We start from the raw sequence: 13,966 nt of genomic DNA on the forward strand, positions 1-13,966 counted from the left end.
GGACTCGCGAATTTCCATTGCACCACCACTGACCTCTCTTGAAGAGGCTAAGGTGATTTTAAATGCAGGTACAGAAGATCAGCATCAGGAAGACTCCTCACGAGCAATTATATTGAGAGATACACAAGCACGTGAGTTGAGTGAATCAAACAGGAGAGATATTCAGGTGAGCGCACACACAGACACAAACACTGAAAATCTGTTAGCTCAAATTGCTGATCTCAAGGAACAACTTGCAAAAAGTCAGGCTGAAGCTCAATCATTCAAAGCACAAGTGGTTCAACGGTCTTCTTCTTCCACCTCTGTCAATAATCAGCTGGCTCTCATCAGGACTGAAATATCAGATTTGAAGACATCTGTTGTACCAAAGTTTAACTCAATCCAGGCATCTCCAACGTTATCAGCTGACGATATTTCAAACTTCTGCTCTCTACATACAAGAATGACTTCTTTTGAAGACTTGGTTGAAATGAATCATTCACTAGATTCTTCCAGATTTCTGAAGATAGAGACGGGCATGGAATATCTGAATGAAGGGATGAAGCACCTGTACTACATCATCAAAAATTCTTACTACCCTAATGAAGAACAAAGGACTTTCTTTGAAGGGCCGTCTGGTGGAGGCTCGGGCTCTGGAGGTGATGGAGGTCATGGAAGATCTAAGGGAAAGTCTGTTGAGGATTCCTCAACTAAGAGGTAGAAGAAAGGGAAAAGTGAAAAGGGAAAAGAAAAAGATTCGTCTGCTGGAGGCACAGGGAAGCCTGATGATATCTACTATAGTGGAGAACAGGATGACTTTGATATTTGTGACGTTCCCACTGAATTAGTCTTGGGAGATAAAGATGGTTTCTTTAAAGCTGAGGAGGAAAGTGATTTTGGAGAATGGGAAGAGGAAGCTCCAGTGGATCCTCTATTTGAGAAAGAGTTTCAGCAACAGCAGTCAGAATTGAAAAGAAAAGAAGCTGAACTCAAAAAGGTATCCCAGATCATTGACATGAGAAAAGACATCCAAAGAACAGAAGCTCTTCAAAAGCAACGTCTTCATGACATTAAAGCTCAAGAAAGGAGAAGAGATGTCAGACTGAAGATTGGTGAAAAATGGGATGAAGCTAGGAGAGTACTTGATATGCCTCAGCTGAGCACAAACAATGATAGACAGTTTCTACATCTTCTGGACAAGCTGGAGATCTCTAATCCAAAAAATGACATGTACATGAATGCTATAAAGACTGAAGTCTCAAGGATCACAGCTGCCTTTGACAGATCCCTAAATGAGATGAGCATATTTGTATATTGTCAGAGCGAAGGATCTTTCAAGGTGTCACTTCATCTGTTTGAGAATCGTTCTTTGTCAGAGATTTGGGTTCTTTTCAACAAAGTCAAAAGAAGCTCAGAATTGAATGAAGTTCTTCGAGAAAGGCTCAAAGAGTTTGCGAGTAGGGCTAGTCCTCAAGTGGTCAATAATCCTCATCAGGCAAGATTCTTTAAGTCTGACTGTCTTCAAATCTGCCAGCTCGATTCACAATCTCTTAAAGACTACTCAGCTAAGCATCTGGTCTGGATGGAACATCACTTAAGAACTGCTGGATATTCATCCATGTTGAAAACTCAAGCAGCTGATCTGATTCAAGCTTATTGTGAAAAGAATATTAAAAGGTACAATCAACTCAAGAATAAGCTAAAGACAGTTGGAGTTCAACCAGTTAGACCAGACAACTTCACTTCAGAAAAGGATCGTGTCTTTGACAAGGAGTTGCTTCAAGATTTGGAAGAAGGTGAAGTCGGAAGAGAAGACAACTGAATTCAATTAGCTCAAAACTCAATGTAATATGATTAGAGCTTTATGAATCAAGATAGACTAATGTAGTTATATGTTCAGGCTAGAGGAACATCTATCTTGTATTCACTTGTAAATTTCTTTTGGAATCTGGAAAATGTTAAATATAATCCAGAACTTTTCTGCTATTTACTTTGCATTACTGTTTATATCTTTTTCTTATTTGTTAGTTGAGTTATCCTCTAGGTATTTGTTGTTATTGTCTAACAAACAAATAGGGGGAGATTGAAAGGCATATGTCATAGCCTATTTGTTTATTCGAGGATTTAACTCAACTCAAATAAGGATGTAACAAGTAAATAGTGGTTCTATCGTCAGAGAGATCTCTCATAGTAACATATGTCAAAGGATTAAGTAACACTGTTCGTCTACAGACTTGATGACTTAATTCACTGGAAGAAGCTCAAGAAATTGATCAAGCCTCAGTGATATAAATCAAGATTGTGGATTTAATCAAGTGACAGAGATCTCGTCAGGGTATTAATTAATTACAAGGATTTAGTCTGAAGAAAATCAAGAGTATCAAGGTCAAGGCATGAAGAAACGTCACGGGAGTTAGTCACTCATGAACCAGACAGTACATCGAGTGTCAATATTGAAATGGTGGAATTGATTCATAATTGACAATGATTTTCAGAAGATTTTCAGAAGAATGGTTGTTGTTCAAGAGTAGTATTAATTCTCTATTAATTAATTAAGTCGTATAATTTAATTAAGAAAATAAATTATATCTGCAAAGATTAATTTATTGATTAATTGAATTAATTGATTAATTAATTCTGAATTAATATTATGTATTTCAGAATTGATTTTGAATTAATATTCTATATTAATTCAGCAAGACTATCTTTTGTATTAACAAGACAATCGGTATGACAATCAATAGTCATACCGAAAGTCATGCCAGTTCATTTGATTGTCTTGCCAGTTCATTTAGATTGTCTTGCCGAAAGTCCTATCAGTTCAATTGATAGTCCTACTGAAAGTCTTACCAGTTCAAAGGATTGTCATGCTGAGCTAAATGGATTGTCTTGCCAATTAAAATCACAGGAGTCAATATAAAACAGAGCAGTTGTTTTTCAAAAGAAGCAGAGTATTGAATATCATTCAGCAGAACACAGAACAAAAGAAACCTGCAGAGAACTTATTGCAAATACACAGATAATTTATTTCTAGTATTTATTGTTAAATCCAATCCACTAGAAATACCTTTCTTGTTCTTGTGTAACTATCTAGCGGATCGAAATCCCTAGAACTTAATCTCAAATCGCTTTTAGCATTTGATATTTTTATTGCAAAAATAGAAAAAGTTCATGTCGAATTTATTCTAGATTTGTAATAATTGATTTGAGATTAATCCCTTGTAAACGATACCGTTGTTGTAACACCTTTCAAGTTTAATAATAATTTTATTTAACTTGAATTTTGTTTCACTTTTTTTATTCCGCATTTTATTCGATTAAACGGTATTGTTTGTATTCAACCCCCCTTCTACAAACATATTGAGACCTAACAGACATACAGGGGCTCATGCTGAGGGATGTAATAGTGGTGGTAGTTGGCAGCCATCTGGGTTGTCAAATTATCCATTTGTTCCTGCATATATCTGTGTTGTGCTCGAAGATTGGAAAATTGATCGTGAATGAAGGGAATAAGGAGGAGTGACAGAAGATGATCGGTAGGAATTAGAATGATTATTGGATTCTTGGTTCATATTGGTATGTTCTTTATTTTGCAATTTATTGGTTCCTGGTTGATACTAAGCTCAGTTGCGTGTTGTTGATGATCTATTGATTAATCGCTCCCTGGTGCTGACGCCAAATAATGGTATTCAAAATCTCGCTTATTTAATCGTAGCAGATTGTAGCCATTATTAGAAGATCATTTTTGGTTCTGTGTGTCTGTATTTTCCTTTTCTTTTATTTTGTCCCTTTTCTCTCTATTTTTCTTAGGTTTTATATCTCTTCAATGATGAGTCATCTTCCATATTTTAGGGAAGTGAAGACATTTGTCTAGAGATTATAATATATAGATTAGGTGATGAGGATGGAATGCTGGGACATGTGTGTTGATTTCCAGATATTTAGATATTTAGAGATGACTAAAGTAAAGCAGGTGACAGGGAGATGAATAGATTTCAAAAACCTAGCCATCAAGAGATTGTCCGTAAGAACAAGGGTTGTAGGTCGTAGATCATGTGGCCGTAAGTCTTAAAAATGATAATACCATCATATATATTTCTTCTTTCTTTTAATTATGTAATGTGGTCGCATATTATAAGAAACGACAAATATATTAGAAGGAACGATAATTTTGAAGCACATTATCTTTCTTTGATAAATTAGTTTCTCTTAATGTAAAGCAAATATGAGAGGATTGTTATCCTCGACAACTAAAAAAATGTTCAGTTATATTGCGAGTAAATGCAATGAAACTTGTTTATTAGTAAGAAATATTTTTATAATTAAAAAAATTATCGTAAAGGATTTTAAAATTCGGGTAAAATTGGTTAGATTTTGAATAATTTGTAAGAGTATTTCTAAATTTTTGAGATTCTCTCCCAACACAAAATATTTTTTTTATCCCAGCAACAAATAAAAATCGATAATAAATTTAAAATAATTTTAAAAATCGCCCGCACCCAAAATATCAAAGTCACTTGACCCCCAATTTTATAACTTAAAAATAAATAGAAGCCGTATCTAACGTGAACACAAACGAAGTCACTGAAGATTGAGGTATAAAAAAGAGAGAATAATAATGGCAGGAGCGGCGATGGGAGGTGCAGTTGAAGAGGAAGAGGAGTTTTACTTGAGATACTACGTGGGTCACAAAGGGAAGTTTGGTCATGAGTTCTTGGAGTTTGAGTTCAGACCAGATGGGAAACTCAGATACGCAAACAATTCTAATTACAAGAATGATACTATGATTCGTAAAGAAGTCTTTCTTACCCCTTCTGTTTTAAGAGAGTGTCGCCGCATTATCTCTCAAAGTGAGGTACTACTATTTATCTTCATATTTTTTGTTTATTGGGTTTTAGGGTTTATTTTGTGTAATTGGGATTTTTTTTTTGACATGGGTTTTGCTGGGATTTAAGGCCCTTTGGAAATTTCGATGTTTTCGGATTTGGATATTGTTATGTTAAATGTTATATGCTTGGATAGTTGCGGGTGTGCTTGTGAATGGCTAGTTTCACATTGTTGTGTATAATAGAATGGGAATGTATTGCTTTAGAATTAAATTAGGAAATGAATGTGCCTGGTGAAGAGAGTAGAGTGGCTATTTTTGTAAATTATCATGATATGCCGCGACTTGATCTCTCATGGAAGGGAGATAGAGATTAGTACGAGACTATCTTGTAATGTTTTGTTGGGTTAAAATGAGTGATGTATGAAAATTTGGTTGTTCGGGAAAGGTATGGTAAAAATTGTATGTTTAATGTTTTTTACCCTTGATGGTCATTTGAGTGCCCCATAATCTTTTAAAGGGAAAGTATGACATTGTTGGGCCTAATAGAATGGGAAAGTTTGGCTTAATTTTGATATATGAAAATTATGCTAATTGTTTGGTTTAATTTTTTATAAAAAAATTTGTAAATTGAAGGTTGAAAATGGTTAATATTTAGGGGGTTTTCAAATTAAGTTTAAGGTACCGGTTATTATGCCCAAAACATTAATCTTAGCTTTTCTTAGAGGCAGTTAAACTTTTCTTGAAATTACAGTGTCTTGTTTGCAAATGCTGCTTTTAAGGTGTGCGAACTAGGAAATATATTTCAAAAGGGCTGTGAATGGGTTTGATATCTTACTAGTGCTTTTGTTTTAGATTTAAATATGGGCCTGTCAAGTTGTCAAATTGGTTTTTGAGCTCTTACTAATGTGCGCCAGCTGCATTTAGGTAGAAGAAGATGATAGTTTTAGTTGAAAGAGCACAATTTTGGATAATTTGCAATAACTCGTTAAATGTTTTGAGGCACCCATCAGAACCTAACCTTTCATAATATGAACTAATGAACAGATTGACAGATTGGTTACGTCCTTTTGAATTTACCTTATTTTTTTATTGTTTGTATTTTCCTATATGGTCATGCACTTGGATTTCTGTGATAAAGATAATGACATGGGCATGTTAATCACGAAGACGGGGCCTAGGATTTTCGATACCCGAATTGGCACCGCGGTAAACATAATTATTGTGTGTATTGTCCGCTCCTGTCTTACCAATGATAATACACAAGATAGAGATGGAGATAAACATAATATTGAGATAGATAACTTTGCTTAATTTTCGTCACCACTTATGTTTTTATTTGATTGGTTGGACAGGTATAATATTTAATAATCTGGATGTTATTATGTAGTAACTTGCTTCATATAAACTATGTATTCTATTACTCATGATTTTAACTGTGAATGTGTTTGGTAATATGATTTATTGAATCTAGTAGAGATGTGTATATGGATGACTAGTCGACTTTAACGACTAGTCAGGCCACTTTTCGACTAGTCTTCTCGAAGGTAATTGAGCGTCGAGACTCTACTTGGCTCCGTGATAACCATGGACATGGGGTATTGATGTGAGCTTGGTATAAACCTTATATTGCATTACTATGTTTCGGAAGATTTTTACAATTCTATTGTACTTTTGAAATTTGCTTAGATCATGAAGGAAGATGATAGCAGTTGGCCGGAACCTGATCGTGTTGGTAGGCAAGAGCTTGAAATTGTTATGGGGAACGAGCATATCTCCTTCACTACATCAAAGATTGGGTCGCTCATGGATGTTCAGACCAGTAAGGATCCTGAAGGGCTTCGTATTTTCTATTATCTTGTTCAGGTCTGTTTTACCTCTAATCTTCACTCATTAACTTGTTCTTTTTTGGTCTATAGTAGCACACTATCATTATGTCAGTATTTTCATTTTCAATCTGTTTACCTCTTCCAGTTTTCCTTCTTTTGGTATATCAATGAGTTTGTTGCAAAAAGATCATGAACTAAGTTTCTCAAATAGCTATAGTCATGTCTCTAAGTTTAGTTGGTGTCCAGAAACTTGATAATTCTCGCAACTGAATATTAAAACATTGATTGTGATGCTAGTTTTCTTCTTGCAAGTGATTCCACGCTGCTGATTAGTAGCTTTCATATAAGTTTTAGTTGGTTAAAAAAGAATTAGTTTCTCCTCCCCCATCTCTGTCAAAAATTACTAAAGTCTACTCCTTTAGCAATTTTGTGCTTCCTTCAAAGTTCAAACTTAATTATCTCGATTAATCATGTTTTAAACCATGCAGCAGCAATAAGTTTGTTTAGTGTGTGTCATGGTAGAATATTGGATGTCAGTTCTATAACCCTAAAGCATAGCTTTAACATTGGCTGCTGTACATTACCTGTGTATATCATACGTATTCACTAGGTAGCTGACCTTTGATAAGAAAAACTCTTGGTAATAAGAAGTTACCTGTTTAAAGTTTTCTCTGCCATCAATAGTATTCTTCTATATCTCTTTACCGTCCATACAGTTTAAATATTGGTTATCTATGAGGGATTTGGCTCTAATTCTGAACCTCAAAACATCATGTGGCTTGATCTGTTTATTTCATTTTACTGGTTTGTTTATATACTCCAACTTATAGCTCAAGACTTGAATTGATAGTTTTGAAAACCATAACAAGTTTTGATTTGCTTAGACTAAAATATTTGAAGAAAGGTTAAAACCACTATATATGGTATTATGAACCTAACATTATTAAAAGTTCATTTTGACTTTGATTATTTGGCTACTGCTGCTTCATATAGTATTTGCTAATATGCTAATTCTTCTTCATGGTCAATCTTGTTGCAGGATCTGAAATGCTTTGTATTCTCGCTCATTTCGCTGCACTTCAAAATCAAGCCTATATAAGATTAAAGTGTAGACTACCTATGACAGTAATATTTGAGAGCTTGTTGAGTGGGAAAAACACCGTCTGCTTTACCATTTTCAGTCTGTTCTGTTGGAAATTTTCCATTATCTTTTCATTGTGTAAACTGTGAAGGGTCATTTGTATTTTTTTACTAGAGATTAGAGATTATGCAGTGAACGGGTTTGAATTTGAACGTCTTTTTTTCTGTATTATTGTTGATATGACAATATGACAACAAAACTTTCCACCTATGATCTATTTAGTTCCAGTCATTGACTTGTGGCCAGGGTTGAAGGTCTTCAAGCACATGGTCAGTAATTTGCAATGTATGGTATCCATTAGGGGTGTAATGACGAACCGAACTACTCATCCGCTTGCAACCGAACTGCATTTTGCGGATAATCGCGAAACGAGGGTTAGTTGTGGATTTAAATTTTAAAAATCGCTCATTCGCGGTTTGAATGCGGTTTTAAATTCTTGAAAATCGCAACCGCAACTCGCAACTCGCAACATATATTTATAATAAAATATATTTTCAAAAATGTAGTTGATATTATATAAATTAATAAGTATATACATTTATTAACTAAAATTAGGTTAATGTTAAGATTTTGTTCATAAGATTTACAATCATTATAAAATATATAACCAAACAAATGAAAAATGTAATCAAAATGTAATTTTTTTTATTTTTTTCTTTTTTTTTTCTTTTCTCTCGCCTCCATATTTTTTTATGTTTTTAATATTCTTGCCCCACACGGAGCATTAGTTTATATTTTATTTTTGATTGTAAATTTATCACGTAACTTAAACCTGAATTTATTAATATTCCGAATTTATTTTTTTACAAAGTATTAATTATTCTAAAATAAGTGGTTGAACCGCAAATCGATCCGTAATAACCGTAAATTCGCAACCGCAATTGACGCGTTTGCGGTTGCGGATGACAATTTTCTAAAATCGCTCTTCACAATTTGGTTCAATTTTTACCCCAAAACTGATCTGATCCGAAAAGCGTACACTCATGGTACCCATCGGTGTAAAGGTGGATGATGCTGTCTAATCTTTGTTCGGCAGTCTCTTTACGGATGCATTCTGTTTGATAGTTTCTGACTGTTAACGTTTGCTATATCTGCCCCATATATCAGTACATAGTGGATGGAAAATGAAACAATTGTGTTTTATTTGGTTGGGATGAAAGAAAATGGTAGGCATAGAATAAAATTGACTATAATATGTATGATTAATTATATTTTTTGTTTCTTCCTACATCCCGTTCTTAATTATGTAAGGTAGAGTTCAAAATATCACTGGAGTGCTCCATTTTGTTCACAACTTCTGTCGCGAAAATTTGCACTCACAAAATTTGCATGCACCCATCTTTTCTTTTTTTAAAGCTTTACTCCAAACTTCGTTATTTCCTATTAATTTTATTACTTATCCCTTTCTCCCTGTCCAAACACAAGGGTCGTAGAAAGTTGATTGGTGATACCGTGATACGTCCTCATTTATTAGGCTGGACCACTATTCTGAAAATGGGGATGGGTTTTGTCTCAATTTATCGTCAATCGGGTCAAAGTGCATTTTTTTAAAAATCGATCATAAATTGGTCAATTTTGTCAAAAATCGGTCGGTTCGGGTCAATCAGATGATTCGGTGAAATGGTGAAAGTAAATTAAAAAAATTAAAGAAAAATAATAGTTAAAAATTAATATTTAATAATAATATATTGACTATCATATGCACCTAAATTCTAATATCAAATATTAAATAAGTTTTTTCAATTAAATTATTCCTATTTCTCGTCAAAAATTTACTCAATCGATTCATTTATTTCACAGTATTTTGATTTGCTATGTAACTTATTCTAGCTGATCAAGCTTTTATATCTAATTTATATACAGTACTTACTAATTTTCTAACTACTGACTCGTAAGTATTAATTATTATGTATAAATCAGTTGTATAAATCAGTTATGAAAATTATATGTATAAATCACTTAAATATTCATTATGAGCTAATGATATTTGCTATTATTTTTTAAAATTTTATGAAAGCTTAAGAAAATTTAAATAAAATTATATATTATTTTTCAATTAATTAAATTATTTTCAATTAATGTTTCGATTAATCAATGCGATTAATTTCGATTATTTAATTAATCATTAAAATGTATCTCTACTGAATATTATTGATTTTCGAATTTTATAACACTGAACAAGACTCGTTTTATTTCTAGCTAACCATTTTGCTATCTAGCAATAATTCTTTCTAGCCGTAGCACACTGACTAAGAAGTTTATGAATTACAAGAAATTAGAATTTAAAAATAAACATGTTTTCGCATGTTTAGGATGTGACGCAAAATTTGGAAGGAAATTTCTGTAAAGCTCACTCCCATATTGGGACACAAAATTTGAGAAATCTTAACTTGATTTTTTTCTAGGAGAAGTGATTAAGTTATCATAAGTTGAAGAATAGAGAATAAAGTCATGGCATTACCTCAGAAAACATTTCCGATAAATATTCTAAAACATGTGTCATATGAGCGTCAAATATATATGTGTTAAAAATATAGAATAATTAAATATTATTTATTTGATGCCATAAATTAGGTAATTTTATTATCTTTGTTCAAAAAAGAAAATTGTTCAGAAGACATAAAAGGACTTTATAAAGTATAAAATTAGTAAAAAATTATTTTTTCCTGCATTTTTACTAGATTAAGATTAATATTTAATTTTTTTCAAAGTTAGCTGAGATGAGAGTGTGAATACAATCTGCGATTAATACATATAATCAAACAAATGTGTGCGTGATTAAACGAAATCAAACGGAGGAAGAAAAGATATAAACAGAAGAGAGATTCTCGAGTCCAGTTGAAACTGTCTCCTTAAAGCTATTTCGCCTCTCACCGTATGTGCGAGTCGATAGCCTCCCAGGATAAAACGAGGTAGCGGCGGCGTTACGGATAACGAGCACATTCAGCGAGCTTGAACGGGTACGAAACTATCACCGAGAGAGAGAGTTTTGTGTTTAAAGGCGAATATGTTTTTGGTGTGTCTAACCCTAACGCCTTAGAGGTGTTTATATAGGTGTAGATAGACTTGTGCGCTACTCTTTTCCATAATTAAATATCATTAATTATGGAATCAGTGTAATACTTGCAAGCTACTCTATTCCATAAATAATCTGAAACAGAATCAGATTAAATATATCAAGACATACACCATATCAATTAATCTAAAACAAAATCAAATTAATTTATGCCATAATATTTGAGCCAAATTCTAATGGAAAATAATAATTTCCATTATTAAGAGAATATCATCATATCTCACACATCTTTTAGTCATAATGCTCAAAATATGACTTACCAATATGGGACTTATACCCATATTTTCCAACAATCCCCCACATGGGTGAGATTGGTGATCTTAGTAGTACACACCAGACAGACAGACAGACATGGAGTTTGACTTGGTGATAGTTTCTTCGATCAGATATAGCATACGATAGGTAGAGAATGCTCCTTGAACCTTCGCTCGAGTAAGCATACCGACTTTACTGGTAGACAGTAGACGTGCTTGTCCTTGAACTGTTCGACCGTTTGTGTAAACGATGATATACTTATCACTATATCGTTTCTGACTCGTTCAGCTCTCATGAGTATGTCCATTTTGGCCATGGAACATCGTCCTGGTTCTGCAGAAGTTTCTAAAGAATTGTGCCTCGCAATTCTCCTTTGAAGCGACCCCACTTCTCTCCCACATAGGTGATCTTTATCTTATAGAGTAACCCGCGTTTACTCAACTGAATTCCATGCGTTCACTCCTGAGCTCCATGTATTCATCAAAGATCATTAAAAGCTCAAAGCTTAACCTCGTACCTTACGGGTCTCACTGTTTCCTCATCATAGGGACAGGCCAGGGGTTACCCCCACAGTGATTTGGTCATCATGATTTAGTTGTCCCATTGAACCAAGTTCTTGGGATCTCCAGTCAGCTATGATCGGGTGTCCACCATGATGTCGTTAAGCAATAGGCTTAAGGCCCATCCCTCTCGATGATTTCTCAACCACTTCTCTTGATAACCCTTTGGTTAGTGGATCCGCGATATTATCTTTTGACGGTATATAGTCAATAGTGATAATTCCGGTTGAGATCAATTGTCTAATGGAACTGTGTCGTCGTCGTATATGACGAGACTTTCCATTATACATCGTGCTCTGCGCTCTGCCAATAGCAGATTGACTATCACAATGAATCCCTATTGCAGTTATAGGCTTTGGCCATCTTGGAATATCCTCCAGAAACTGACGTAGATATTCAGCCTCTTCGGCGCATTTATCTAGTGCCACAAACTCAACTTCCATCGTGGAATGAGTTATCACCGTTTGTTTTGAGGATTTCCATGATATTGCCGCTCCAGCTAATGTAAACACATAGCCGCTCGTAGACTTAAGTGCTTTCTTGCTAGATATCCAATTTGCGTCAGTATATCCTTCTAATACTGCTGGGTATCTGCCATAGTGCAGTCCATAGTCTCGAGTTCCCCTCAAGTACCATAGTACCCTTATGATCGCTTTCCAGTGATCAGCTCCCGGATTACTCGTAAACCTACTGAACTTGCTAATTGAGTATGCAATGTCTGGTCTTGTACAACTCATGAGGTACATCAGACTACCAATTATCCTCGAGTATTCCAATTGGGAAACAACTACACCTTTGTTCTTGGATAGGTGCAAAGTCATATCCACAGGTGTCCTAGCTTTCTCAAAGTCATCCTTAAGAAACTTCTCAAGGATCTTGTCAACATAATGTGGTTGACTTAATGTGAGACCCTCTGATGTTCTAGAAATTTGAATTCCCAGAATTACATTTGCTAGTCCCATGTCTTTCATGTCAAATCTTGATTTCAACATGTCCTTGGTAGATTTGATCACTTTATCATTGCTTCCGGCAATAAGTAGATCATCTACATATAGCGTCATCATGACATAGCCATTATCATTCTCCTTGACATAGCTGTTCTCGTTATCCTTGTAATAGGCACAGCTATCACATTCATTGATTTTGAAGCCATTGGCCAGCACGACCTCATCAAATTTTTCATGCCATTTCATAGGCGCTTGTTTCAAACCATACAATGATTTCACCAATCTACAAACTTTCCTTTCTTGTCCTGGGATAACAAACCCTTCAGGTTGTTCCATATAGATTTCCTCATCTATGTCCCCATTTAGGAAGGCTGTTTTCACATCCATTTGATGTACAGTTAGATTACGCATTGCAGCAATAGCAAACATCATCCTTATGGACGTTATTCTCGTTACAGGAGAATATGTATCAAAATAATCAAGGCCTTTTTGTTGCTTGTATCCTTTAATCACAAGTCTGGCCTTATACTTATCAATAGTGCCATCAGTTTTCAACTTCTTCTTGAAAACCCACTTGCTACCTAATGGTTTGCAACCAGTTGGCAAGTTCACTAATTCCCAAGTATGATTTTGTATAATTGAATCAACTTCATTCTTGATGGCCTCTTTCCACATAGGCCCATCAGGTGAGGTAACCGCCTCCTTATAAGTTTTTGGGTCACCTTCTTCGAGCAAATAGGTCATAAAATCAGACCCATAGGATTTCTCCATTCGTTGTCTTTTGCTCCTTCTCACTACCCCCACATTTTCGTCTTCACTTTCGTCACTCTCATTATCGTCATCTACAGACTCATGAGATCGTTTAGACGTCGTAGGTTGTTAGTTTCCTGGATTACAGGGAAACATCGTCTCAAAGAATGAGGCATTCCTTGATTCCATAATGGTATTCTTTTGAATATCAGGAATCTTGGATTCATGAACAAGAAACCGATATGCAGTGCTGTGTGGAGGATATCCGATGAAGATACAATCCACAGTCTTAGGACCTATCTTCACCTTCTTCGGTGTAGGGATCAGTACATTTGCAAGGCACCCCCACACTTTCAGGTGTTGGTAACTTGGTTTCTTTTTCTTCCACATTTCATAAGGACTTACATCCTTATTCTTGCGCATCGTAATATTTAAAATATTATTTGCGCTTAGGATGGCTTCTCCCCACATCGATTGTGGAAGCCCAGAGCTTAACAACATCGCATTCATCATTTCTTTCAGAGTGCGATTCTTCCTTTCAGCCACACCATTTGACTGAGGGGAGTATGGTGCAGTGACCTCATGGATTATACCATGTTGTGAA

General features: G+C 34.8%; 1 protein-coding gene across 1 annotated transcript; it reads left to right on the forward strand.

Moving 5' to 3' along the window:
* The first annotated feature begins 4,525 nt into the window (after positions 1-4,525).
* LOC141672042 (protein mago nashi homolog) lies at positions 4,526-7,984 on the forward strand. Its single transcript, XM_074478535.1, has 3 exons — positions 4,526-4,834; positions 6,494-6,670; positions 7,673-7,984. The coding sequence occupies exons 1-3, from the start codon at positions 4,598-4,600 to the stop codon at positions 7,730-7,732; spliced, it is 474 nt and encodes a 157-aa protein (XP_074334636.1). The 5' UTR covers positions 4,526-4,597; the 3' UTR covers positions 7,733-7,984.
* Positions 7,985-13,966: the final 5,982 nt, after the last annotated feature.

This window comes from Apium graveolens, chromosome 1 (assembly GCF_009905375.1).
Source record: "Apium graveolens cultivar Ventura chromosome 1, ASM990537v1, whole genome shotgun sequence".
NCBI classification, from domain to species: Eukaryota; Viridiplantae; Streptophyta; class Magnoliopsida; order Apiales; family Apiaceae; genus Apium; species Apium graveolens.

Coding starts and splice junctions, on each gene's coding strand:
- LOC141672042 (XM_074478535.1), top strand. CDS start 4,598: ATGGCAGGAGCGGCGATGGGAGGTGCAGTTGAAGAGGAAGAGGAGTTT. Junction 4,835..6,493: donor GCATTATCTCTCAAAGTGAG/GTACTACTATTT, acceptor AAATTTGCTTAG/ATCATGAAGGAAGATGATAG. Junction 6,671..7,672: donor TTTTCTATTATCTTGTTCAG/GTCTGTTTTACC, acceptor ATCTTGTTGCAG/GATCTGAAATGCTTTGTATT.